The 27,730-nt window shown below is 57.0% G+C and overlaps 2 protein-coding genes across 4 annotated transcripts; both read left to right on the top strand.

The window, feature by feature from the left end:
* On the top strand, positions 1,885 to 21,062 carry DAZAP1 (DAZ associated protein 1). Of its 3 annotated transcripts, none has more exons than XM_018050441.1 (12): positions 1,885 to 2,088; positions 8,392 to 8,432; positions 8,909 to 9,075; positions 9,355 to 9,420; positions 10,783 to 10,893; positions 11,664 to 11,712; positions 14,683 to 14,765; positions 16,918 to 17,071; positions 17,884 to 17,913; positions 18,019 to 18,159; positions 18,714 to 18,890; positions 19,475 to 19,635. In XM_018050441.1, exons 1-12 carry the CDS (start codon positions 2,060 to 2,062, stop codon positions 19,561 to 19,563), a joined length of 1,137 nt encoding a protein of 378 aa, XP_017905930.1. In that variant the 5' UTR covers positions 1,885 to 2,059; the 3' UTR covers positions 19,564 to 19,635. The 3 variants fall into 3 exon arrangements, with proteins under 3 accessions (XP_017905930.1, XP_017905929.1, XP_017905928.1); XM_018050440.1 differs by lacking the exon at positions 19,475 to 19,635 and adding an exon at positions 20,146 to 21,062 and having other exon boundaries at positions 1,888 to 2,088; positions 10,786 to 10,893; XM_018050439.1 differs by lacking the exon at positions 19,475 to 19,635 and adding an exon at positions 20,146 to 21,062 and having other exon boundaries at positions 1,888 to 2,088.
* On the top strand, positions 23,427 to 25,326 carry RPS15 (ribosomal protein S15). Its single transcript, XM_018050438.1, has 4 exons — positions 23,427 to 23,623; positions 24,015 to 24,100; positions 24,854 to 25,088; positions 25,174 to 25,326. The coding sequence occupies exons 1-4, from the start codon at positions 23,621 to 23,623 to the stop codon at positions 25,285 to 25,287; spliced, it is 438 nt and encodes a 145-aa protein (XP_017905927.1). The 5' UTR covers positions 23,427 to 23,620; the 3' UTR covers positions 25,288 to 25,326.

Genomic DNA, 27,730 nt, shown 5'->3' with positions numbered 1-27,730 from the left:
AAGTTACAAAAATGCTAAAATGTGTTGGTTTCAGTGACAGGTACATGGCTGCTTGTTTTATCTTGGGTAAGTATCTGTGTTTTTATTTTTATTTATTTATTTATTTTGCTGCATGGGGATCTTAGTTCCCCAACTAGGGATTGAACCCCTGCTCCCTGCAATGGAGGGGTGGTGTCTTAACAATTGGGCTGCCAGGGAAGTCCATAAAAGTACATTATTTTAAACGATTTATGTCTGCCTTCCTTCATTTGACCACATCCTGTGCATTTCATTCACGCCCTTGTGATTTATTTATCCAGTCAACAATGGACGGACATGTGAAGTGAAGTGAAAGTTGCTCAGTCATGTCTGACTCTTCGCGACCCCATGGGCTATACAGTCCATGGAATTCTTCAGGCCAGAATACTGGAGTGGGTAGTCTTTCCCTTCGCCAGAGGATCTTCCCAACCCAGGGATTGAGCCCAGGTCTCCCACATTGCAGGCGAATTCTTCACCAGCTGAGCCAGCAGGGACGCCCGGACACACATGTGTTGTTTCCAATTTTCTGATCTTCTAATAGTGGGGTGTGTACATTAGGGCATGTCTATCTGTTTTCCCACTTGGGCCATGCCCCTCCCACTCCTGCCAAGTGTTACAGGTTTCTTCTGACCTGAAAAACTTTGCAAAGTCCCAGGGGAAGGACAGAATACCTCCCTGATGCTACCTGAGCTCACTGCTTTCCCCTCTGCTGAGCCTCTGTTTCTCACCTGCAAATGGGGACTGATAAGTTACCCTCATCCAGTGGAACTGATGATGCCAACGTGCTTAGCAAATTGTAAAGTGATCTAAGTGAGGTGTATTATAAATGTTTTATGTTATACTGTTGGCCTGACACCTGGTTCCTTCATTCCTCACAGTTCATTTGATTTTATGGTGAATCAGTTATATTGTTAGGCTACCAAGAGGCTGAGAAAGTGAGTAAAAAGTCACTAGGCAGCAGGAACCACCATCTGACAACAGCGTACAGGTCAGTTTTTATTTTATCAGGGTCTGTGGATTGTTCCACCTCCCTTGTTGACGCAGTGGGCAGATTATTCTTTGTTGGGGGACTCTCCTGCCCATTGTAGGGTATTTAGCAGCATCCCAAGTCTCCACCCACTAGGTGCCAGTAGCACCCACAGCCAGTGGTAACCAAAACTGTATCTCCAGACATGGCTCAGTGTCCCCAGAGGAGGCTGAATCACCCTGGATGAAACCCACCCCTGTCGACAAACGAGGGCGGGATCATCCTTGGCACATGGCAGGGGCTCAATGTGTTTTCATAATCTTTGGACCTACAGCCAACTGTTGGGTTTGATTCCAGTTTTTCCCGAGTGACCTTGGGCCGGTGATTCAGCCTCTCTGACCGTCGGTATCTTCTTCTGGGGCAGCTGGAGCAGCTGAGGCATGGGAGCTGAACGTAGGGCCCTCGCCTCCTGCGGTCCAGCGGCGTGAGAGCGTGGCCTGCACCCGGAGCTAACTCCACCCGAGTCCGCCGGCCCCCACTCGAGACTGAACAAGGAAGCCGCAGCCGCGCCTGCGCCCCGCAGTGCCTAGCCCGGAGCTCCCGGTCGCGCGCGCGCCCCGCGCCGCCGCGCATGCACACACGCTCTCAGCACGCGCACGCACGCGGCTTGGCCCGCGCGCCCCCTCCGCGGGGCGGGGTCGGAGCCGGCTCACGGGACTCCACTTCCCAGTGTGCCCCGCGGGGACTCTCGCAGCCGCTGAGGAAGAAGGCCGAAGCGCGGCGGCCGAACGTCGGCGGCGCGGCTGTCCCGCCGCACGCACGCACGCACGCACACGGGCGCACCCCTGGCCCCGCCCCCGGAGGCCCCGTGCGGGAGCGCGCTCGGGCGTGCGCAGGGCGGCGGCGCGGGCGCGGGGGCGCGCGGTGACCGTTGGCGCTGAGGGGAGGAGGCAGCGCGGCCGCCGCCGTTGCGCAGATCCGGGCCGCGGCTGTGGGGAGGGCGCCGGGGCCAGTGACCTTCCGGAGGCGGGAGCGAGCCAGGGGGCCCGGACTCCGAGCGCCGCCACCGCCGCCATGAACAACTCGGGCGCCGACGAGATCGGGTGAGGACGCGCCGGCCCGCGCCGCCGCCTCGGCCGGCCCCCGCCCAGACCGGCCCGGCCCGTCAAGGTCACGCCGCGGGGCCGCGCCGAGCCGGCGGCCGGGGGTCCGGGGGCGCGACGGGCCGGGGTCCCCTGGGGTTCCGGGCCCCCCGCTGCCTCGTGGCCTGGGACCCCGAGCGGGAACCGGGGGTCCAGGGAGTCCTGTGGGTCTGGTCTCCCCGCCGCCTCGTGGTCGGAGACCCCGAGGTTCAACCGGAGAGAATCCGAGGAGTCTTGGAGGTCCAGGGGCCCTGCCGCTTCCTGACCAGGAACCCCGAACCTGACCTGGGGGTTCTTGGGTGTCCCCTCTGTTTCATGGTTGAGGGAGACCCCGCCGCCTGGCCAGAGTTTACCGTCGGGGCCCCTCGGTCGGAAACCTAGGAGGTCCGGGGCATGCTGTCTGCCCCCGCGCCTGTATTTCCCACTGGCGGGGGGCAGAAGTGTCCCCGCGCCCATGTTTTTCCTCGGGGACCTCGAACAGGAACCTGGGGGGTCCAGGGCGCCCCCAGCCCGTGCGCGAACTTGGCGGCTCAGCGCACGTGGCGGCCTGGTCCCGGGGGGTTCCAGTGCTGCCGCCGCCCAGCTTTTCCCACCCAGGACTCACAGCGGCGGCCCCTCCACCATCCGCTTCACTACCAAGTGAGGGTTTGCAAACCGAGGGCCCGAGGGCCAAGGTCATGGGGGCCGGTCCCCGGTCTGCTTGCCGCGCACCCTGAAGTGTCCACCATCTCGGCGCCTCCGCGCCACCTGATGGGTGTCTGCAACTGTTGTTTTCATGTTGCTCGAGCCCCTTCCTGCTCAGCCCCCATGTAAGCCCCATGGGTGTGTTTGAGATAGAGACCTGGAAACTTGGTCGATGGACTGACGGTGGTGATTCTGAGGTCTTTCTTCTCCTTGGTGTAGCTATTAGCGAGAGGAGGTTTGTTATAGCTAAGTTTTCCCTTTTAATTATACCCTTGCCTAATGCTAAACGAGCGGGAGAGCAGGGAAGCGCTCCCAGAGGAACCAGAAAATCCATTTCTGCCCTAGTCTAGGGGTTTGGTCTAGTTTTCTTTGCAGAGACTGGTTCCTACAGCATCAGCATAATTTTATAGTTAAATCTTTTTTGCGAAGATGGCAAAACAGCCTGGGCTGGGTTTCCCTGGCCTTGTGTACATTTCTGAGTGCCCTTCGCTTTGAACAGATGCAGTGTTTACAAAACGTTTGATTTGGTGAGTAAGTCATTGTTTGCTGCTGGATGGCTGGTCAGGCTCCGGCAGCAGGTTACACCAGAAGACAGAAAATGTGTTTGTGGGTTCCCGGATCCAGAGTCCCCATGGCTCTTAGAGCACCAGAAAGAAGGCACTTAGCTTCTAGCCTGGTCTGTTTGGGAGAGAGGTGCAGGCCCTGGCAGTCTGAGCTCTGTGTAGGGTAAATGAAAAGTTGCAGCACTTCCGATGGGAAACTAGCCTGTGGGCAGAATGAAAGTTGTAGCCCAAAGGGCCGGACTTGAGGGGGGCCAGTAGTCTCCCTCAGCCAAACGGATCTTTTCCTGACTTCTTAGACCTGGAGGGAAGGGAGCCTCCAGGTCTAGGAGGCCTGCCTCTTATTCTTGAGGAGGTAGTCAGGCTGGGCTCCCTGGCAGTTCCCCTGTACAGCTTGTATCAGCGCATGGGCGAGGGCGGAGCCAGGATCCCCACTGCTTCTGGAAGGTCCCACCCTCTGTACCGTAGACCCACCCCAGACCCATGGGCAACCTGGAGAGGCCGCAGAGTTGGTAGCAGGATGGGATCAGGGACCTGCCTGGCTGTGTTCCCTGCCGCGGCACCCCAGCGAATCCAGCCAGGCCACCTGACTTCTAAAGCGGTAGATCTTGGGTGTCCTGGGAACTGGTCATTGCTGCCCCACAGCACTGCTGTTTCTGTTTTCTGGGGGAGCCTTGTTTCTGGTGGCTATGGGGAGTGCAGGTCCACCTTAACTTCCTTGTTCTGGTGGCTGTTCCAGTGCAGTACTTGTGACCCCGCTGGATCCCTGACCATGGGCCCCCTTGTTTGTTGGGGGGACCGCAGTTGCCCACTCAGGGTGGTTGCCACATGGTGCTCAGAGGAAGCAATCGCCTGTGTCGTGGGGGTATGATGGTCTGACTGGTCACTGGTGGCACCCACTGTCCTCTCTGACTGCCTTCACTGTGGTGTCCAGTCAGCCTCTCTGAGTGGCTCTTGGGGAGAGTTTGACAGGCCATGGGGCGGCTCCCCTCCTGGATGGGGATCCACATCCTCAGGAAGTATGTGATGCTTGGATGCCACCCCACTGGGGAACTGCGCTTCTGCACTGGAGTCTCTGAAGGCAGACCTTCCCTGCATCTGGATGTGATGGGCTGGGCTTTCAGCATCCTGGTTGTCACAATGGCCCGGTGGCCAGAGTGGAACCTGGGCAGGTCTCAGGGCAGAGGGCCAGGGGGAGTGGCCACTGTTACACATGGCCTCGCAGGGAGCCGTCGGTGTAGTAGCCTGGTCTCTGCCATGGACTTGGAGAGTCAACTTGAAGGAGGGTCTTCTGACTGAGGTTCCTGGAGCTGACAGGTTGTGGAGGCAAAGAAGAGTGAGTGGGGCTTTCATCTGGCAGATGTGGTTCTGCTGGCGGCCCACGGGCTGGTGAGGAAGGACACCGATGTGTCCGAAGAGAGCGTTCTAGGGGGACCTGTGAGGGGAGCAGCACTGGGTGTGGGTCTCCGGGAGAGAGACCTGGGCAGGTTGGGGGGTGGGTAGTGAAAGGCTGGAGGTGGATGGGGGTGGAGGCCATGTGGGGCTTGGGTGACTTAGCTCCAAGGGGTCTGAAGGTGAGCCGACGGGTCCGTGGGCCAGCTCTCTGTGGAGTGGTTGGTGTGGAGCTCTGGCTGGGTCACAGGGTGTGGACCTGGAGTGTGCCAGGCCGGCTTGCCAAGGCCTAAGGGAGTGAGCACCCGTGGTGGGAGTCGTCCTTTGGTGGGAAGGAGGTGTCTTGTGTTCTGGACCTGTCCTGGGCATTGCCGGGTGGAACAGCATCCCTGGTCTGATGCCCCCGGTGGGTAGGACTGTCCTGTTGAGGTCTCCTGTTTGAAAGAGAGTGCTTTTTGAGGCCTGGTTCCCACCCAGTGTGTCCAGGCTGCCTGCTCCTGGGGGCTAGGACATGGGTCCAGGGCTGCTTGGACACCTGCACGATTGGCCGTGAGGGTTGGGGGCAGTTCCACTAGACCCCTATCTGGTTCCAGACAATGTGGCAGAGCCTCCTTGGTGGAGCAGACTGAGGCTTAGAAGGGTCAAGGGACCTGGTCAAGGTCATTCTTGGCATGGCTGAGCTAGAGTGGGGAGCCCGCACTCCTGGTGAGCTGGCCTGCTGTGCCTTCCCTGATGCTCCTGCAGTGCTTCCTTTTGAGGGGTGGTGCTGTGGCCAGGTTTCGGTGAGAGGTCACTGTCGGTGGGGGGCGGTGCTCTGGCTGGCGAGAACACACTGGTCCTGTCTCGGGGCACTCAGTGAAGGCCAGGCTAGGGTCTCGCGTGTGCAGCCCCCAGAGTCCATGAGAAGTGATCTCTTCTGCAGGTGAAGGAAAGCCCAGACTGTGGGAAGAGACCCCCGCCTCACCCCTTGTTTTCGGGGATGTAGTCTGTCACAGAGGGCTCAAAGTGGGATGGCTCCCTGGCTGCAGGAAGGCGTGAACACGGGCTGTAGAGGAAGAGAGGGCCTGCCAGTTTACATGATGGACCCGGCCTCAGCCCCCTGCCCTCCGGCTGGTGGTGCCTGCCGTCCAGCGGGTGGCTCTTGCTGTAGGCAACCCAGTTGAGGAAGCCCCCGAAGGCTGACTTTCTGGCATAAATGGCACATGGTTGCCCTCAGGAGCCATCCAGGACTAGGTTTCAGGTCAGCAGGCAGAACATGGGGCATGCTGCCCAGAGCCTGCCACCCAGTCACCCCTCTGCTGTTGGGGTACAGGCCCAGGAGCCTGCGCTTATCACAGACCAGGAACCTGTCTCCGGTCCCAGGGGTGGAGGAGTGGGGTGCAGGGTCTGTGGGGGCCCCCAACTTCAGCTGCAACTGAGGGATGAATGACACTGTTCAGAGTAGGGCAGGGTTGGAGAGGGAGCCACACAGGGTTAGCTGATCCTTTCACCTGCTGAGTTGCATATAAACGCTCAACAAGGCCTCAGGTCACCTGGTGCCAAGCAAGTCTGGGCTGGAGGGTGGGCATAGGCCAGTTCCCATGCAGGTGTGTCCGGCTCATCTTGCCCAGGGCCCCTGAGACCACCACGGGTCAGTGAGATCTCCCAGGACATCCTGTCTGCAGACGGGGAGCAAGAGGAGAGAAAATAGATGAAGCCCCAACACAATACTGGGCCTGGGGCTCTGTAGTTCTTCCCCAACGTTGTGCCCTGTGTCAGCCAGACCCTATCGCTTCCTCAGTTTTCACCTCCTAGTATCTGTATCTTAGGGCCGGTAGAGCAGTGACAGGAACAGGAGTGCAGTCCCCCGCCCTCCTCACGTGGGTCAGCGTGCCTTTGCGGACGTGCCACTGTGTCCTGTTTCCCAAACACAGCGAGGTGATAGCATCAGAAAGCCCCATGTCCATGTCGGCTCCCTGGCCAACTCGGAGTGCGAGTTCCGGTGGGTGTTGTCAGCTGCACAGAGGACGGCCTTTCTCGTCTTTTTCCACTAATGTCTGATTTTGAAATTTAAACATGGACTGGAGCGTGGACTGGTCAGACCAGTTCCACCCTCTGCAGCGGGTGGGGTGGGGGCGGGGGTTGGGTGGCTCGGAGGGACACCACTTAGGCCTTCCCATCTTGGTTAGATGCCAGCTAAGCAGGCAGGTATTCTTCTCAGTTGGGGTTTGTCCTGGGTGTTCTGAGAATGCTCAAGATTTTTTTCCTCTCCAAGCTACTTTTCCACAGCAAACCCATTTGTGCCTGTGCCAAAGGTCTGAGCAGAGAGGCGGTCCACATTGGCCTGGGCCAGATCAAGTCCTGTCATTTGCCCGCCTTGGTGTCAGTCACTGGGGGAGAGGGGCACAGATGGGATTATGCTCCCCAGGGTCTTAGGGAGCAGGAGGAGCCTGCCTGATCTCCCAGGGGTGTGTAGGGGGCGGATGGAATGGTCAGGAGGCTGGGTGTGAGCCCCCTGGCCTCCATCCAGGAACGTGCCCTGAATGTGTATGGGGGTGAGGGGCTGCCACCCCAAGTGGGGTGAGAAAATGGTTTCTTCTTCCCTGAGCCTCTCTCGCCCAGGGAGAGAGCTGCAGTGAGAGGGACCCCTGAGCACAGCTGAGGCCACTGCCTAGGTGGGTCTGTCCCTGTGCCCCAGCTGCCGGTTCTGGGGCCTTAGTGCAGCCAGCCTCAGGGGGCTGTTTTGTCTCCAGGCTGTGCAAGGGGGGATTGGCTGTGGACTGGATAGCGCCCAGGTGCCACTCTGAGAGTGCCAGTTTCACTCCTTTTTCTGAGGCAACACGCGGGATAGAGAGTGCCCTGCCTTCCCTACTGGCCACACCTGCCCCAGTTGGAGCCCACAGCACGGGGCATCTCTCCTTTCAGCCAGCCCAAGTGTGGCAGGCGCTGACTGGTGGGCTTCTGGGTTCTGGACCCGACCTGAGGTGTGTAGACACCAGGCACGGAGGCTCTGGGAACGGTGGCTCCAGGGAGGCCACCAGTACTTTTCCTCTCACATAGTAGGGCTCTGGCTCGAAAGTATAGCCTAAGCCACTCAGCTAAGTCCAAGCTCCAGGGGCCTCCCCAGAGATTGGTGGTGCTTACTCATGCCCATGTGCTAGGTACCCTTGCTTTGTCCTAAAGCCCCACCACTGCTGCCCCTTGAGTTTGCCATGTGGGGTCTCAGATGTGGACCTTGAAGTCTTTGGTGTTTGCAGAGCAGTGGGAAGGGGCTGCATGATCCCACTCCCGCGCTGGCAGGGTTGGGGGTGGCAGTCTGTCTTACTGTGGTTGAGGTCAACATTTGTGTGCGGCTCTGGACATTGTGACTCGTACTCCCGCCATTTGGGCAGATCCCAGTGGCATTTTTCATGCTGTACCATGGCCGTGCCCCCGGGTGACCACCCTAGGGTGAGCCCGATGGGCAGCACTGCAGGCAGATCCCTCTGTGGTCGTTGGCCATGCCATGCAGCTTGTGGGGTCTTGGTGCCCTGACCAGGGGTTGAACCCAGGCCTTGGCAGTGAGAGTGTGGAGTCCTAACCACTGGGCTGCTAGGAACATCCTGGGCAGAACCCTCCTGACCCTGAATGTTTTTTTGTTGAATTGCAGGAAGCTGTTCGTGGGCGGTCTTGACTGGAGCACCACCCAAGGTAAGTGCAGATGGGCTGTGGGCATGTGACCTTGTCTTCAAGTTGTGAGAATTAGCTTTTCAATTCTTGACTTACTGTCTGGGTTTCCGGGGGGCACTCGATTGGGGGTAGACTGGGGCAGCGCTTTGGAACTTGATCTTGTGCTGATGCTTCTGGCCAGGGAGGGTGGAGACCGGCTTTGAAGGCAGAGGCTGGAGATGGAGCCAGCAGAGTTAGGCGTTTGTGGTAGTCGCTGTGTTCAGCCTCCGGCCTTGCAGGTGTCCCTCCTTTGGCAGCTCATTCTCCTTCCCGGGGAGACGTGATGCATATTCCTTTCCCTGGCACCCATCCTTCTGCCTCTCCCTATCCACCGTCCCCACGTCAGCAGGTCAGCCAGCGTAAAGGTTACTGGCTGAACACTCTCCAGGTCAGGCTGCCAGGGTAGTAGCCTGTGACCTGCCTGACGCCTGGCTGTGTGTGTCCTGACCTCTGAGCAGAGACGCTGCGCAGCTACTTTTCCCAGTATGGAGAGGTCGTGGACTGCGTGATCATGAAAGACAAGACGACCAACCAGTCTCGAGGCTTTGGCTTTGTCAAATTCAAAGATCCAAACTGCGTGGGCACGGTGCTGGCCAGCAGACCACACACCCTCGATGGCCGAAACGTGAGTGCCTGGCCCTGAGGAGGCACCTGCTGCCTTCCTGCTTGGTGCCCCTGCACCTCAGCACTGTGTGGGTGCCAAGGATGGCTTTCCCCTGGGTTGGGTTACAAGAATTATGACTCCGGAAGAAAAAAGTTACAGCTCCGAGCTTAGACCGGACGCTGGGTCAGGATGTGGCCTGGTTGACCTGATGGACCTGTACCCCTGACCCTACCACCAACACCTCCTCTTGTTGGGAGACGAGCCTCCTGTTCACAGCTGATCCTTTGAAACTTCCGACAGATTGACCCAAAGCCATGCACGCCTCGGGGGATGCAGCCGGAGAGGACTCGGCCGAAGGAAGGCTGGGTAAGGGGCAGGGGTTCCCTCCTGCATGCTTCCCTGGGGCCCTTGCTCAGTCAGACTGAGCGACAGCAGGCCTTCCCGTGTGGCGCTGAGCAGCCAAGTTCCTGAGCACTTGGATTGATTCAGTGCCAGGAGCTTTTCATCTTGTAGCCAAGAAGTATCTTATAAATCTACCTTAGAAACGATGGCTCTTGGCTGTTTGTTGTCAGGAACCTCGTGTTCATCCACTCTGACCGCTCCCGCTGCCCCACTCAGCACTCTGCTGGCTGCTCCCCTCCAGGGCTGAGGCCTGTCTATTTTCGCACCTCGAGGACCCTGTGACCCTCCTTTGCCCGCCAGGGCCTGGCCAGCTGTCACCAGAGTGTTCTGTTCTCAAGGAGAGCCCTACCAGACATGGTGGACTGGTGCTGTTGAGGGCTGGGACCTGGGAACCTTCATTTCTGGCAGGATTCCCAGCTGTGATGGTAGACAGGGCCTCAGACCAGGTGTGTCTGTTTCTGAGTCTAAGAAACATCAAACACAGAAACAGTGGTGTAGTGAACACCTGGGTGGAAACACTGCCCAGGTCCTTCAGTAGTCTGCACAGCCGCGCCTCTGTGTGCTCTGTGGGCACTGCGTCCAGGACGCCTGAGGGGACCAAAATCCGTGGTCGCTCAAGTCCCTTCTGTGAAATGGCTATGATGGCACACGTCCTCTATGTATCTAAAATCAATTCTAGTTGACTGCGGTGCCTGATACAGTGTAAATAGCTGGCTGGCATGTGGCAAATTCAAGGTTTGCTTTTCAAACTTTGGACTTCTTTTTCTCCAAGTGTTTTTGATCCGTGGTTGGTCGAATCCCAGATGCAGAGCGTGTGTGTGTATGTGTGTGTGTCTGTGTCTCTGTGTGTGTGTGTCTGTGTCTGTGTGTGTGTCTGTGTCTGTGTGTGTGTCTGTGTGTCTGTGTCTGCCTGTGTGTGTGTGTGCGTGTGCCCACCTCTGCTCGTGTCCCTGTCACCAGCACCCCCAACAATGTAGTCTGAGTTCCCGGCTGCGGTGCCTGGAGGAGGCAGCTTCAGGGGTTGTCCACAGAGGGTGGGATCTGGCCCTGAAGGTGAAGAAGGTGGCGACTGTCCTCAGTCTTAGGAACTTCCCATCACCCTTTGGCCACCAGTGGGGTTGGTGCAGGCCCCACTGCTCATTCTCCGAGCCAGAGACACTCTTTTTGGGGCACTTGGGCCCCTGGCCCCTGTTGGCCTGTGAGGCACTCCTGGACTCCCTGGTCCCCTACGGTGTCTGGTCTGCCTTCAGGGACTGTGCCTTGAATAGCAGGGTGTGTTTGGAGGGTTCCCCACGTGGACTAACCATTTTCTCTTTGTTGAAATAGCAGAAAGGACCCAGGAGCGATAACAGTAAATCAAATAAGATATTTGTCGGAGGAATTCCTCACAATTGTGGTGAGACAGAGCTCAGGGAATACTTCAAGAAATTTGGAGTGGTGAGTCCTTGCCCTGCCCACAGCCACGATCGGGGCGGGAGTGGCAGAGCCCTGTGTCCTGGGGAGTCAAGACAGCTCAAAGCACCCCACATGGCCAGTCACCCACAGGGGAGTGCTTGCTGTAGACGGGGGCCTCGGCTGGTTGTAACTCTGCAGTCGAGAGCACTTGACCGCATCTGGAGAAGTGCTGGACATGGATGGGTCCCATTCCCTGCCCCCCCCCCACACACACACACCCCAGGACAGGGTGTGAGGGGATTGTTTTCCAGAAGAGGCTAAAATCTTTCAGAACTTCATGGGGGCTTATACAGGAACTGAATTCTAATAAGGCAGACAGGAGGCAGGCAGGGCCTTGGTGTCAGGGGTCGGGGAGGGAGGCTATCCCTTGTCCTAAGCAGAAGCACGTGGTCACCTCCAGCTTCCACCGAGCACATGTTCTCTGGCTGCAGTGTGCTTGTCTAAGGGGCGCCTATGTGTGCCCAGGGCCTGCCAAGGAACTCATGCCGCAGTGCACGATGCGGGAGCATGGGGAGGATGCGGGCCCAGCCAGGCCAGCGGCATCGACCCTGAGTGGGAGGTCCTGGCACATGGAGCCCTGGGCCCCTGGTGACCCACCACTGGTCCTGCCCCGCCTATGAGCACTCCTCAGCCTACTCGAGGCCCTGAGGGTTTCACACCCCAGAAGTGGGCCTTTTGCCTTGGAACCTCCTGGCTGTGGGCAGACATGCTGCCTGCCGACCTGGGCCCTCAGACTCCTGTCTCTGTTACAGGTCACAGAAGTGGTCATGATCTACGATGCGGAAAAGCAGAGGCCTCGAGGTAAAAGAGATCGAGTTTGTCCTTGTCCTTCCCCTCAGATGGCAAACTATTTCACACTTAGGTGGTGGTTGTAGCGAGCCTGGCCTCAGCACAGGGTGACTCGAGGCTAGCGTAGTCCTTCCCGCGCAGCCCTGGCCTGTCTGCTTCCAAAGGTCAGGCGGTACAGGCTTGGGGTTCTTTCATTTTTATTTTGTTTTTTAAGCTCATTCTTTGGAAGTTTTTCCAACTTGACATGTATTTCAGCATGGTTTCTGTTTTTAAGCGTGTCCTGAAAGATGAGTGGTTTTGTTAAATGGTGAACTTCCTCAATTATGACCATCTCCTGTTTGAAGTTCACTCAGTGAAGGCGGGGGTTTCATTTCATGTTGTCAGGCTAGGTCTTCCCCAGCTCGGCTTGAACGTGGAGTTACTTTGGTGCGTCCCATGCTTTTTTCTTGTTTTCCTGTTCTTTTTCCTGAAGTCTGTGGGACTGAAGTCTGTGAGGCGCGAAGCTGCCCCAGCTGCCCACACCTGCACGGCCACATTGGTTTGCAAGGCTGGGACACTGGGCACCCAATTTGCGAGCTGTTTTTTTTTTTTTTCTTCTTCTTCTTTTCCTTCTTTTTTTTTTTTTGGCTGCTGCTATTTGTCCCCGCCTCTGTGTTTTGGTTCCTGGACCGCTTTTGGACCGGCCTCGTGAGCCGAGTGCGTCCAGCCCGCGGCCCCTGCCCAGCCCCTGGAGGCACTGCACCAGCCGCGCGCCCGCAGCATGCGCCCGCCATGCTGGAGAATAGTTTGCCATTTGAACCTCACCCTTCTCTCCCTCCATGGTTAAGTAACGTACTTTCACCTCATGTTGATTAAGCTGTTAAGTCTTAGTCTTAACTTTACATAGACGTACTTGCTTAGTGATGCACTTAAGTGTTTTCATAGAAAAGTACAGTAATGTTAAGTAAGTTGTTTCTCCTTTTCTCTCTGTGAATTATTTGTGATTAACGATATCTCTTTAGATTTCTCTTCTCCAGGTGCTAAATTATATCACACAGGTACAGGCCAGTCCCGCAGTCAGAGGAGGGAGCGGGCTTTGCTCCAGTGGGGTGTAAACGAAGTTTCAGTGTGTTTCTGTTCCGCTTCCTCAGCGGTGATGTCGCCTCTTGACAGACAGACGCATCCCTAGAGGGCCCGCCCCGGGGCTCCCTCCCCACGACTCACCGCCTCTTGCACTCTAAGGACCGCGAGCCCTGTGGCTTCAGACCCTCCTGCACTTGGAGAAAACGTTCACTTTCTCACATGCCGCTCATCACCCATGTTGTGCTCCACCACTTGCCTCCGATCTTGGGGCATCTTGGGACATGGGGTCCTGAGGCTGCTCTTAGATCCCCTGCAGGGCTGCCTGCCATCCCTGCAGGGCTGCCTGCCATCCTTGGCCTGGGCCCTGGGGTGCGCTGGGCTGCCTGGGCGGGGTCTGGGCAGGAGGGGTTGGCAGGAGGGCACTCCAGGCTTGACCCGCGGATCCGGGTTCCGTGTGGGTCCTGCCATCCTCAGCCGTGGGCCTTGGCGAGTCCCCGTGGGTCCCCCAGTGCTAGGTGGGCGGGGGGTGGGCACCGCACCAGGAGCAGCAGTTGGTTAGCAGGTGCCCCAGATAGCATGTCCCCAATTTCTCTTCCTGAGCCTTCCATGCAGCCCCTGCTTCCCCCTCCCTCCCTGTCCCACAGTCCATCTGAGCACCCGGACCCCTCCCAGGGCTTGGTCCCTGTGCCCCCGGCCCTGCCTCTGCCCCCTCACACTGCTCCTCCACTGCCCACATCCCCATTGCCTGGCCTGTCTTCTCTGGTCTGTTTATTGTTTCTTCTCATGCGGTGTGCGGGCTCAGGCTATGTGCGTGTGTCATGCTTGGACACACGTATGTGCTAGAGAGCTGGCCCCACCCCATAAGGCTGGCGCCTATACTTCTGAGCTAAGTTGCTTTTTTTTTTCCCGCCTTTGTCTTCTTCCCACCTCGGTTCTGCCAGGAGTCTTTCCCCACGGTCCCTGTGACCGTGGCCCCACATCCCTCTTTGTTCAGCTTGAGAGGCCGGGATCCCAGGGCTGCCCCATCCTGTATCCACATCCCTGGAAGCTCTGTGCCCCGCCCTTCCCCTCCACCCTCGTCCCTTCTCTGCACTCCTCTTCTGACTCTCCTCTGCCCTTCTCTGGCCTGTCCTTTGTTCCACAGGGTTTTCCGGCAGTTGCTGCCATGAGTGGTCTTAGTGCTCAGCGCAGTTGGGCCCCCGGGGACGAACAGCAGCCTGAGGGCTGGACACGCAGGCTAGCCAGGCGGCCCGCCCACCAGACCAGCAAACTTCGTTTATACTGCACTCTCTTGTGTTTGGGAAACACTAAATTGTCTTTCCCGTTAAAATTGTCCTTTTGACGACATGGTGCCTCTTGCTCTTGCTGCTGACAGCAGTGTTTGAGCTGCTGGAACCCCTTGTGGCCTGTATCTCTGTGTATTTAGTCCATAGATACGTACAGATATAGACACTGTGTGCATACGTATGGTACTTGGGCAGGACTCCTCGGGCTTACCCAACAGTGTTGGGCAAGCTTGGCGAGGCTCTCACTGTGGTAGAGACGTGCCTCCGTTAACGCTAGAGCAGTGTACGGCTGCTGTCAGCACTAGCTGCCGAGCGATTGCCAGCCGAGGGGGAGGACCCTGGGTTTCAGAAAAGCACAAGTGCACCCATGACACATTTGGGGCTGCCTGCCCGCTGGGCCCTTACCCACCCCACTGTCCAGATGGCGGCTAAGACACGCCCAGGGGTCCCAAGGTCGTCTTTGATTTATAACTGGCCGCAGCGTCTGGGCTGAGATAGCTCCTGCCCCGCAGCCTCACACACCGGCTTCGCTGAAACCCTTGGTCGATCCCTCGGCCCGTCCCTAATACTGTTCATCATCCTGTTTTGTGTCACAACACCCTGCTACCTTGATTCACTCTTCGTCGTTGGCTAGGTTTTGGATTTATTACTTTCGAGGACGAACAATCAGTGGACCAGGCTGTCAACATGCATTTTCACGACATCATGGGCAAAAAAGTGTGTAGTTGTAGTTTTATTTTACCTTAAGACCAAACCAAGTCTTAGGCAACCTAGGGATTTCACTGGAGAGGAGATCCCTTGGCAGGAGAAGGGCCGGGCAAGTGGTTCTGGGACCCCTCCTGTGGGTCGGATCTGATTCAGGTGCCCCTGGCTCTAGAGCCCCTGGGGATGGCCGGGAGGGTGGGCGGGCTGCGTCCAGTGAAGTCACGGGTTGCCTCAGGCTTGGTTTCAGTGACCTCTCCTTCAGATGTGTGTCCCCTCCCTGACTGTCCCATGCCGGCCTGGAACGTGCCAGGCCGCGAACCTTTGAGAACTGGTTCTGTGTAAAACTGACGGCAACGTAAACATCCTGAAGGATTGGTTTCCAAATTGGGTCACTTACTGTGAACTCGGTCCGACCACATGCTCCTGGTAGTTCTTAACTCCATGCAGTCAAGTGACCTCTGGTTGTTTCATCTTCATACTGTGTTGCTGCCTCGGAGGGAAACTCAGAAAGTGGCCTGATCCCTCCTCGCCCCGTCTCCCAGACCCCTGGCTCCTTGTTCGGAGGCAAGCCCAGAACCCCTACCAGAGCCCCGGCCACCCCATCAGCTGAGACACGGAGGGAACAATGGCCCAGGGTGGCCTCTCTGTCCCTCACATCACAGATGGGCAGCTGGGTCAGCTCCACCTGAGCCTGCTGTGCGGGAGACACAGGCTGTTCTAGGCGCTCATCAGTGGCTAGTTTAGGGTTGGCATGCAGGTCTCCGAGATGCATGCTGTCATGAACACAGGTTCCGAGGTGCCTGTATACCTTGCTCAAGGTCCTATGATGGCTACAGCTGGGGGAGCAGTGAGGGCCTCCTCAGGGTGGGGTATGCTCCCAGGGACAGAGTCCAGCCTCAGCTCTGTCTCAAAGGGCAGGGGCCCACTTGTAATTAAAACCTGAGTACAGGCCAGGAAGAGCAGATTTTTTTTTTTTTTTTTTTTTTAATCACACGGGCTGCTTTGCTTTGTAAGCAGGAACCATATTCCCTTAAGGAAAGTGTGTGAAGACTCATTAATTTGAGTTCTTTGAAACGTCCTGCTGCCACACCGCCCGGAGCTAGCAGAGGTTTTCTTCCCCTCTGTGGAGCGTCCTTGGGGCATCGGAAGGTGGGGTCTTTGTGCCTCTGCGCCCTCCTTGTCCTCTCACAGAACGGGGTTTAGGCCAAGTTGACGGGGTTCTGAATACACAATGTTTGCCAGGCTCCGAGACCCCAAGGACGACTCCAGTGAATTCATTGTCTCTTTCTCATTAAAATTTATCCTACAAGCAAGAGCAACTTGGGATTCTTGAGTGCTGATGCAGCCCTGGAGTTGGGGGTCTGCTTTCAGTCGGCCCAGACTGAAAAGGCTGTGTGAGGGGGCCATGCAGCCTGGCGGGGCGGGCACCTGGTCCTCCGCCCGCCCTCCGCATGCAGTGGTTCCTGGCACCTCCAAAAGGGAAGGCTCCTGGGCTGCTGACCTAACACAGTATGAAGATTGCTTACTGATTCAAATGTCCATTTTATTGCATGTTTGTTTACTTTTTTGTTAGATGTAATGTAAGGTTCTCTTATCACATCCATCCCCTCTGACATTATTTTGAGTTAATTGAGATTCTTTAAGCGTTAGCCTGGGGAAGGTAAGTCTTTTATCTTCCATTAGACATTTAAAATACAAAACCTAAGTAAACCAACTGTGTTTCTCAGGTATGAGCTGGAAGCGCAGGCAGGTGGGGGCTCTGAAGAGGGCCTGACCGCCGGAGCGGCCAGGAAAAGGGCTGCGCTTGCGGGGAGGAGCCTGGCCTCTGTGTCCCTGGGTCTACACTGTCCCTTAACTTGACCCAAAGACCCCCTTGTCATACACAGAACTCTGCAGACTCTTGGTCCTCAGCCCAGTCTGCAGTGGGTGGGGCCTCACATGTTTTATAGTTGGATCTGTTGTACCTGAGAAACATTTTTTTAGACAAAAAATTAAAAAATTTTAAGAAAAAAGTTTCTAGTCTAAATAAGGTTTATAGTTAAGTATTTAGTTTTAAGTCATAATAAGATGCTAAGTGTAGTCGTAAGTTACCTGAGGGTGTGTCTGAAGGGAAGGGGGCTTGAGACCCCCGGTATCTCCCTAAATCAGAACTTGGTTTGTCCAGGTGGAAGTTAAACGGGCCGAACCTCGGGACAGCAAGAGCCAAGCGCCAGGACAGCCAGGTGCCAGCCAGTGGGGCAGTCGGGTCGTGCCCAACGCCGCCAACGGCTGGGCAGGCCAGCCCCCGCCTACGTGGCAGCAGGGATACGGCCCACAAGGTAAGGGTGCTGCTTGCCCACCATCCCCAGGAGCTTCCTGCAGCTCTGGCACCTGGGTGGGCCATGTGGGATATGGGAACCAGAACTGTGGAGTGTTGTCGCCCGGGGCCAAGTGGGTCTGTCCCCTCTGGCACCCCCAGGTGCCAGGGGTGCTGGGGTGGTACCTCCAGGGGAGGTCAGGGGTCATGCCCAGCAGCCAGCTTTGCCCCCAGGGCAAGATCTGAGTCTGGAGTGGACGTGGGCAGGTCAGGCTGTCTTCAGAGCTTCACTTGGATGCTCCTCAGAGGAGCAGGGAGGAAACATGAGCCCTGCCTTGTGGGCCCTTTGGGTCTGTTCCAGCTCCCCTGGCTTTGCGCTTGCCATGTAGCAGGGGTGGAGCTTTTAGAGACCACTTGGGATGGCCAGGAGCCTCCATGGCCTTTAAAACCTAGAGAAGGGTGTCCAAGGAAGGATACCAGTACCCTGAGCTGTAGAGCTGTTTCTCCCTGGCTCCAAGTTTTACCCAGTCTCTTCAGAGCTGGCTTTAAAAGTGTTTTTTATTGCAAAATGAGCCACAGCTATAGGAAACCGGTTAGTGAGACCGGATGCTCTCACACTCATCACAGGGAAAGAACCAGCACTTAGCCGGAGGACACCCCGGGTCCCCGCTCTCCTGGCTGACAGCCTCCCTACTGGGTGTCCCTGAAGCTGCTCTGACGTCTTTCCCCTGCACCTGAGATGTGTCAGGAAGCTGGGTCCCCTGGGGAGGCAGGGTCTCCCAATCCATACCTGGTGCTCATGTGGCACACCCCACCCCCCATGTCTCCTTGCAGGAATGTGGGTGCCGGCAGGACAGGCGATTGGTAAGTCCCTGCTGGAAGAAAGCCTAGAAGAGCAAGATCTGAGAGGGGTGGGGCAGGGCAGGCAGGAAAGGGGCTTCTTCGCCTCACCTGTATGCTGTGTTCCAGGTGGCTATGGACCGCCCCCTGCAGGAAGAGGAGCCCCCCCGCCACCCCCACCCTTCACCTCCTACATTGTGTCTACCCCTCCTGGAGGCTTCCCGCCTCCCCAGGGCTTCCCCCAGGGCTACGGCGCACCCCCACAGTTCAGTAAGTGCCTTGGGCCCCTGGGGGTGGGCCTGGGGCATGTCAGCACAGAGAGCCGGCTCCGCACACCTCAGGTGAGGGCTGGACTCACCTTGTCCACTCGGCTGGATTCTCTGTCCCCAGCAGCCTGTGTCCACCAAAAGAGGAGTGCCCCCCTTGACCCCATTGGGCCGGCAGGTGGGGGTGCTGGGGCGTGTCGTTCAGCCGGCAGGAGGAGTCCTCCCCCTTCCAAACCTCTCCAGCCCTGTGCTGCGTGGGCCATCTGTGACCAGGGACCCAGGACACTGCAGTTTTGTAGCCTTGCCATGCCATGCGAGCCACCCGACAACCAAGTCAGGCTGCCACTCCCGGTCCAGGCCTAGATCACTTTCATTTCTAATAGGAAAGAGCAGATCTTTCTTCATGGACGCCCACACTTCCCATTCTCCTGGGACCCTGGGCTTGGAACGCAGCCCCACCTCACTCTGCCAGGCTGGACTGCTGGGGTGGATGCATGTGGTCCTGGCGGCTGAAGAGCGTGAGCACCGCGTCTGTGTCTGTCTCCTGTCTGTCCACAGGTTTCGGCTACGGACCTCCACCTCCCCCACCAGATCAGTTTGCCCCTCCAGGGGTTCCCCCACCACCGGCCACTCCCGGAGCCGCACCTCTGGCCTTCCCGCCACCTCCATCTCAGGCCGCCCCAGACATGAGCAAACCACCGACCGCCCAGCCCGACTTCCCATACAGCCAATATGGTGAGTGCCTTGCTCCCCATCCACCTGGGGGTTGGGTGCCACAGGACTGTGGGACTGCTTGCAGGGCCCAGGCTTGAGCAGGCCTGAGGTGGGCTCTTGGCCAGGGTGCTGGTGTGGAGGAGCATTCACGGCTCGGCACCTGTGTCCAGGGCCTGTGGGTGTGGGGCCCCCAGCGGGCCTGCGCTGTGTGTGTCTGGGTCTGCCATACGCAGGGTGGGCTTGTGGGCCATGCGGCATCAGTAGGCATCCAGCTTCACCAAGGGGTGCTCACCAAGTAGGTGCTGGAGACCAGGGTCTGTGGCCCTTGAGAGCAGCTTGAGTTGGGGCGGGGCATGGGGCTCTCTTGTGCTGAACAGATGCCCCCCAGCACCCCCACATCTCAGGCTCTTGTGCCCTTGGGGCCTTGCCCAGCTGTGATCATGTGGCTTCTCGCCTCACCCAGAGCAGGACACCGCGGTGGTGGGTGCAGTGTTGCTGACCCCTAGAGGGGATGTACGAGCGACTGAGCAAGCATGTGCCCCCCCATCCCCTGCTCCTCTGCCAAGGCCGCCCGGGGCAGTTACCCTGGTCTCATCTCTCGCCAGGCCTGGGCACCTCTTCTCCAGAGCCGCCAGGCTTCGGCCCACACTTTGTTTACACTCTTTTGGTCAGGCTGAGCAGTGATGTGGCCTAGGTAGGTGGTGCCTCCTCCTCCATGGTCCCCACTGCCTGTGCCCGGGCCACAGATGGCACCTCCTCTGCTGTTCTGGGCGGGGGTGGACTCGGCGGTGCCCTCGGGGACGGGCCCTTGCCAGGGTGAGGACCTCAACTGGCCACCACCCCACTGGCCCTGGAGCTCTGCCCTCACGGTTGGCACCACCAACCCAGGGGGCCTCATGGGGCGGGTTGGCCCTACTCAAAGGAGGGGCAGCACTGTTGGGCTCCAAGCTCTGCAGCTCAGCCTGATCTGTAATGTGTCCTCAAATCCTGGAATCTGCCATGTCCACCCTGAGTTCCACTGGAGAGCAAACTTTGTAGGAGCCTGTGGTCCCCCAGGTCTGGCCAGGTGTCTGTTTCCAAGCTTGAAGGCCTCGCCAGCCGCGAGGGTGCGCCGCAGGCCCCCAGCCCCAAGACAGGGCAGTAAGTGCGGGAAGGGGTCTCAGAGCTGCTCTCCTTTCTGTGAAGATGGCTGCCCGGGTCCCAGTGGGGCTCTGGGGGGGTCCCTCCACCCACTGGGTCCAGGCCCCACCCTAGCTCACCCGGCTCTTCCCCGCAGGTTACGGACAGGACTTGGCCAGCTTCGGACAGGGCTTCTCAGACCCCAGCCAGCAGCCCCCCTCCTATGGGGGCCCCTCGGTGCCTGGCTCGGGGGGTCCCCCCGCTGGCGGAAGTGGCTTTGGACGCGGTCAGAACCACAACGTACAAGGATTCCATCCCTACCGACGCTAGCAGCAGCCCCTCCTTGCAGACGGCAGGCGGCTGAGACCAGGATTCAAACTTGTGAACTCGTGACAATCACAAACTTGGTGGAAATACCGACTCGACCGTGGGGGGAGGGGGGGAGGCTTTTGGCGGTGGCTGTGGGTACCTGGACTGAGGTTTTTAAATATATTTCTTTCTCTAACCCATCAGCACAATAAAAAAAAAGTCACTGGTTCAACAACAGGGTTTAAAAAAAATTCTTCAGCTTTAATTCAAAACTTCAGGTTTCTTTTTCTTCCTTTTTTTTTTTTTTGAAATTATTTTCCTGAGCCTTTATTTTACCGTATATTGTAAACTTTTATGTTAAAGAAAAAAATATACATTTACAAATTGTGAGATTTTTAAGAGAAATTTTCTACGATGTATACTCGCTTATTTTTTAATTTAAAACAGGGTTTCCGTCGGCACTGGTGGAGGTAAGGGGCATTTTTAGTCCCTTGCTCCTGGCTTTGAGGGTTGGGACTTGTTGGTCCAGAAACTCTGGGAGCATAAAGAAGAAATCTACTGAGTGTGTTTTGTTTTTTGTTTTCTTCTCTGCTTTTGTCGACTGGCGTGCCTGGCCATATCTGCAGGTGCGTTGTGGGGCCGCGCCTGCCTGTGTCCACCCGCCATCCAGAACCAGGGGGCCAGGCTGGCCCATCTCCCGTGCTCGGGGCTTCAGGGCATCCGCGCTGACCAGTTTGAATAAAGAAAGTGCGTTTGGACTAGAAACCCACGTTGTGTCCGTCTTTCCCTCTGCTGGGAGTAGCCCCTTCCTGTGTGGGGAGCCGGGCCCTCCTCAGCAGGTATGGGGGTCTTGGGGTCTTGAGCCTGGGGTTGGGGGCCTGCTCAGCTGCAGACCCCCTGTGAGGGGCCTTGGGCACTGGGGTCCATTGGCCACTTACTGGGTGCTGAGGAAGAGGAGTTTAGACAGATCTGGGTGGGGCCTGCCAGGCCCCTTGCACCCCTACAGAAGTGACATCTGGACTGTGGCTTCGAGAAGGCTGCTCACCTTTCCAGGTGTTGGCTGTGGGCAGGGGTGGTGGGACTCCCAGTTGAGGGCTGGTGGGTACAGCTCTTTGATCTGAAGGTCGTGGTGATGGGCCAGGAACCTGGGGGCAGGGAGGTGGGGTGGGACGAGCTCCCACCTGCAGAGTTCCTCCTGCCATGTGAAAGGATGGGGCTGTCACTTCACTGTAAAAATCACAAGATTTTAGGGAAAAAGTGATTTGAAAATGTCCTGGATGGCTCCAGCGTGCTGGACTGGAGATAATGCAATGAACTCAAATGGCCAGAAAGCCCTGGCCCAACCAACAGACCAGCTCAGAGCCAGAGAGAAAGGCACCTTCTCCCCTAGACCCAAAATGCCCCTCTTCCCGTCCCTTCTACATGTCACATCTCTTTTAGTCCTCAGACTACTGCTTTCTTTTGCATTAAATGAATATTTTCTAGTGTAATATTTTAATTCTTTCAATGATTTTTTTTCATTGTAGTTTTTGAGGTTTTTAGAGTACCATATGCACCTGTTTGGTTGCTTTTTATTGTGACAAAATTTAAGATTGGTCATTTTTAACCATTTCTAAGTATACACAGCTCGGTGGCATTAAGCACACAGTCATGTTGTGCAGCCATCCCCACCATAATCTCTAGAACTTCCTCATCTTCCCAAACAAATCTCACTCACCCTCCAGCCCCAGCCCCGCACGATCTACTTTCTGTCTATGGGTCTGAGTCCTCTAGGGACCTCTTCTGAGTGAAGTTGTACAGTATTTGTCCTGTGTTTAGGTTCTCACACTGTTTCTTCCAGGTCCATCCACATTGCAGCAGGTGTCAAAATGTCCTTCCTTTTCAAGGCTGGATAATATTTCACTGTGTGAACAAACCACATTGTTTATACATCATCCATGGATGGGCACTAGTTGTTTCCACTTCTTGTCAATCATGCTGCTGTGAACAGGCGTGTGCAAATCTGTTTGAGTCCCTGCTTTCAGTTCCTCGGGGTTTGCACCCAGGAGGGGAATTGCTGACATCATGGAACTACATACATCTTAGTGTACCAGAATCACCTTTGGATGGACACTGTTCCACTGAATATTGACAAAGTATGCCTGGGGTGTTGTGGTTCATGGGGTCACAAAGAGTCGGACACAACTGAGTGACTGAACTGAACCCCTATATAGTTCTTGTCTCTTGTCCTGTTCTTAGTATTGTTATATTACCCCTCTATGTGTTGCAAACCTAATACTGCAGTGTTACAGTTGTTACTTTACATAATTCTGTTAAAGGCTTGCAGGTCCTTATCAGGGATGCCATTTCTAACCATCTGTGCAAAGCCAGTGTCCCACCCTCTTGGCTCAGATATCTGTATGACCTTGTCCCTTACAGGTCTGCCTCAACCATCCTCCCTATGGAGCCAGCCAGAACTCCAGACAGCGCCTTCTGCAAACAGGCACTCCGTAAACACTTTTTAACATGGGTTTTATTATAGAGGTTATGCAGCAACAATATGAGTTTTCAAAATGGGCAGTGACGAATCACACGTGCCCCAGTTGAAGAAGGGGCTCCCATACACTAAGCAGCCAGCTCCAGCCTGGGGGTTCCAGCAGTGGAGGGCAGCTGTTGTTCAGTCACTCAATCGTGTCCGACTCTGCAAACCCATAGACTGCAGCACGCCTGGCTTCCCTATCCTTCACTATCTTCTGAGTTTGTTTAAATTCGCGCCCATCGAGTCGGTGGTACTATCCAATCATCTCCTCCTCTGTTGCCCGCTTCTCCTGCCCGCAGTCTTTCCCAGGATCCTGAGGCTTTTCCAGGAGTGGGCTCTTCGCATCAGATAGCCAAAGTACTGGAGTTTCAGCTTCAGCATCAGTCCTTTCAGTGAATAATCAGGGTTGATTTCTTTAGCATTGAGTGGTTTGATCTCCTTGCTGTTCAAGGGACTCTCAAGAGTGTTCTTCAGCACCACAATTCGAAAGCATCAATTCTCTGGCGGTCAGCCTTCTTTACGGTCCAACTCGCACATCCGTACATGACTACGGGAAAAACCATAGCTGTGATTACACACATCTTTGTCTCTGCTTTCTAATTTGAGGTCCAAGTTTGTCATGGCGGCGGGGCTCTTTTATTCTTCGGAGACAGAATTCTGACCTCCGGACAGCAGACGGCGCGCGTCCTCTGTCGGGAAAGCGGAAGCGGAAGCGCTTGCGCACGCAGGCCGGGGGCGGGGCATTGAGACCCCGCGATAACTGCGCTGGCGCAGAACGAAAGATCCTTTCTCAAGAACCGGCAAGATGGTGAGTGTTACGTCCTCCTTGTATGTTCCGGGTTCATCCGGTGCCATCCGAGCTCTGGCCCATAGCGGAGGCCGAGGTCAAGCCGCGAGGCTGCGGGCCTCTCCCGCAGGCCTGTGGAACCGCCGGATATGGGGGTGTGGGGCGGGCTTGCTGGTTGTCAGGATGACTCGGGGCAGGGAAGGCCTGTGTCGGCCCGCTTGTCCCAGCCGAGCCTCCGTAGCCCGAAGCCGCGCGGGCCGCCCTGGATCGGGTGCAAGGTGGTGCGTGCCCACGGGCTCCCATACCGGGAGCGCTGCGCGGTTTTCGGCGGGAGCCGCGGGTCCACTGACCTCACCGTGGGGACTGGGGGTGGATCTCGGGGACCCGCTCACCCCCGGCCCGGCCCGCGCAGGCGGAAGTAGAACAAAAGAAGAAACGGACCTTCCGCAAGTTCACCTACCGCGGCGTAGACCTCGACCAGCTGCTGGACATGTCCTAGTAAGTGGTGGCGGGGCAGGGGTTTGGCGGCTGGAGGGGTCCCCAGGGTGGGTTGAGGGCTGCAGGCTGACCTGCGGCCGTGGACCGTATGTAGGCGAGAGGGCGGGGCTGAGTGCGGATAAAAATGAGTCCTTGAGGATTGAACTGAACGGGTTTTCCACGAGTCCCTTTTGGACGTTTTGGCGTCCACTCGGACACGTAAAGGCCGCTCTAGCCCGCGAGCCTTACAAGATAGGGCAGCCGCCGTATCTGGGGGATCTGGCACGTGGGCGGGAGTTTGGCGATCCTTGCTCTAAGGTTTGGCCTGAGCTGGAAACATCTAGGCAGGGGGGTGCGAAGCCCGGGCCCCGGATGGGAAGGGAGGCTCGTGACGCCTATCTCCTAGAGCTGTGCGCGGTCTGGGGCGGAAGGGCCGGCTTCCTAGGGAGCACACCATAGGGTCCTCAGCGGCCGGGGGCTTCTCAGGGTGGCCCCACTGCTGGGTTCTTGCGGCTAGCAGAGCAGAGCAGGGTGCCCGCGAGTTTGCAACTCCCCGAGTCACCTGTTTTTCCGGCTCAGCTTACTCGTTTGTAGATAGCGGAGCGGGGATTCTCGAACTGGAGAGCTCCCTCGCGAACGTTCGGAGCGGGTGCTGTGGGCCCTGGCCGGGCGGGGAACGTTGCTCTCGGAGCTCCTGGTGAAGCAGTAGTGTTCCTGGTGGGCTGTGGGGCCGAGCCGGGCCTCAGACCGCCTACTCTGTGCCCTCACCCGCAGTGAGCAACTGATGCAGCTATACAGCGCGCGCCAGCGACGGCGGCTGAACCGCGGCCTGCGGAGGAAGCAGCACTCGTTGCTGAAGCGGCTGCGCAAGGCCAAGAAAGATGCGCCGCCCATGGAGAAGCCCGAGGTGGTGAAGACGCACCTGCGCGACATGATCATTCTGCCCGAGATGGTGGGCAGCATGGTTGGCGTCTACAACGGCAAGACCTTCAACCAGGTGGAAATCAAGGTGCGTGTGGGATGATCTGGGCCTGGGGGTGGTGGGGCCCTGCCACCGTGCCTCCGCTGACTATCCCCCAACCCTTCCTCTGCAGCCTGAGATGATTGGCCACTACCTAGGCGAGTTCTCCATCACCTACAAGCCCGTGAAGCACGGTCGGCCCGGTATTGGGGCCACCCATTCCTCCCGCTTCATCCCCCTCAAGTAACCTGCTGGCCAATAAAAGCAGAGATTTCTCTAGTCCTGAGTGCGACCTGTGTTTACTTCCTGTGGGTGCTGTGACCCATCAAGACTCCCAGGAATGGGGCTGGAGGCTAAGGTGAAAAACGGGCCAGAGCCAGGCAGCATGTGACCTGGGCTTTCCTGCTGTAGACACATCCGGTCTCAGGGAGGTTGAGGCTAGGGATCAGGTGTACTGGGTTCTGTGACAAGTCCTGGGATGTCCAGGGGCCTGTGCTGCCTTCCCTATGCCCCAGCCACTCCTGGACTGAAGGCAGCATTTCCTCTTCTGGAGCCCCTCTTCCCAAGTTCCCCCAGTGAGCCCACCTGTGGACAGTGACCTGACCTCCCTCCCCCATGCTCCAGCTTCTCACACGTTGCCCATGGTTCCTCAGTGCCCTGGGCAATCAACCGTGCTGCCCACGTCTGTCCCTCTTCTTGGCTTCCCTTGCGCTCCTGATCAGCTTCTAAAGATCTTCCAAAGTAACTCCAGGGCCCAACCCTTGCATTGAGGCTTCCTGGGGTGTCCTGTGGGTGGGATCACCCCCATCTACCATGTTCCCTAAAGTGTTCCTGTCAGGTGTTAACTTCCTTCACGATGGCAAAGATGGCAGGTGCATCAGTGAATAGAAAGGGTGGGTAACTGTCCAGACAGCAGTGAAGTCCTAAGGGGTCTGTAACTGGCAGGATGGGGGAGAACGTGGACAGGATTGCCAGGTTGGAGCCAGAGCTGGTGGAAGGTGGACATAGCAGGGTTGTGTCCTGCAGATACTGAGGTGGCCTTGAGACATCCAGGTCTGCTTGGGTTTGGTATGAGCGATGGCTGGAGTCTGGGTGTGGAGATAGAGCACACAGGTGCCTCCCTCTCCCCACAGTGGCCGCTGCTCTGAGCTCTTTGATCTCCGTTTTAACAGGAGATCAATGAGCTTACTGTTGATGTCTGGGGGTGGGGTTGGCCCAGCGTTGTGTGATCCTAGTTCCCCAACCAGGGATCTAACCTGTTCTCCCTGCAGTGGGAATGTGGACTCAACCACAGGACTGCCACGGAAGTCCCCGTACTGTTAATATCTTGATCTGGAGTTTCGTTGAACAGAAAGCACGGGTCACTGTTTTATACCTATCCTGGAGAAGGCCGGAGACAGTGTGACAGCACTGAGACTAGCCTGTCCGCAGTTTGCCTAGTAGCGCCCCTGATTCACAGGGCGCTCCTATAAGCCCCTAGGGAAAGGGGCAATCTGGAAGGAACAAGGCTGATAAAAGGAAGCTATGTCAGAATGCTGCTGGACCTCCAGTCCGTGCCTCCATCCCACCCAAGCTCCTGTTGGCTGAGAGGGGACCAGTGGGCCTGACCTACACCTGGCCAGAGGGAAGGGTGAGGGAAACGGACACCTGGGTGCTGGTACTGAGGAACAGTGAGGGGCTGCCTGCTGGTTCATGGGGTAGAACACTCTGGATGGCCCTCTGCACCCAGTCATGCTTCAAAGGGACCAACTAGAAACTTAGGCCCATCATGTGAGGCTTGGGTGTCAGGTGAGATCGTTAGCTGTCTGCTTCATGGACCTTTGTCAGAGATACAGCCTGGAAGATCTGGGCTATATGGGCCAAGTTCACTTCAGACCAGGAACTGCCTGCCTGGCCCCACAACTCAAGAGGGAGGGCAGGAGTGGGTGAGCATTTGCTGTACCCTCGATTGTCTATTTTGGGGGTTTCCGTAATTCAGAAAAACACGTGTGCTGAAGTAAGCATGTTTTTCACATTGAATTCAATGTGTATATAGAGGGGTAAGTAAATCAGTCACTTAGTTGTGCGCAACTCTTTGGGACCCCATGGACTGCAGCCCGCCAGCCTTCTCTGGCCATGAGATTTTCGAAGCAAGGATACTGGAGTGGATTGCCATTTCCTTCTCCAAGGGCTCTTCCCAACCCAGGGATTGAACCTGGGTCTCCTGCACTGGCGACTTCCCTGGTGGCTCAGACGGTAAAAGCATCTGGCTACAATGCGGGAGACCTGGGTTCAATCCCTGGGTCAGGAAGATACCCTGGAGAAGGAAATGGCAACCCACTCCATTACTCTTGCCCGGAAAATCCCATGGACAGAGGAGCCTGGTGGCTGCAGTCTATGGGGTCACAAAGAGACACGGCTGAGCGACTTCACTTCTGCACTGCAGGCAGATTTTTTACCGACTGAGCTACAAGGGAAGCCCCATATAGAGGGGTACCTTAGAGCAAATTTGCCCCTTTTTGGAGAGGAGTTTTTTGACCCTGAACTTGAAAAGCTGTACAAGTGCGGTTTTGGAGCCTCCAGGACCCTGCAGGTGCAAAATGCGGGTACCAGGACTGTGAGCCCCTTCACCCTGCTGGGTGGAGAGGCCCTGGTAGAAGTGGTGATGGGTGTGGTGTCGGGGTGGGCAAGCATTGCCATCTGGCTTCGTA

Source organism: Capra hircus, chromosome 7, assembly GCF_001704415.2.
Source record: "Capra hircus breed San Clemente chromosome 7, ASM170441v1, whole genome shotgun sequence".
In the NCBI taxonomy this organism is placed as follows: Eukaryota; Metazoa; Chordata; class Mammalia; order Artiodactyla; family Bovidae; genus Capra; species Capra hircus.
This window is presented reverse-complemented; position numbering and strand designations above follow the sequence as displayed.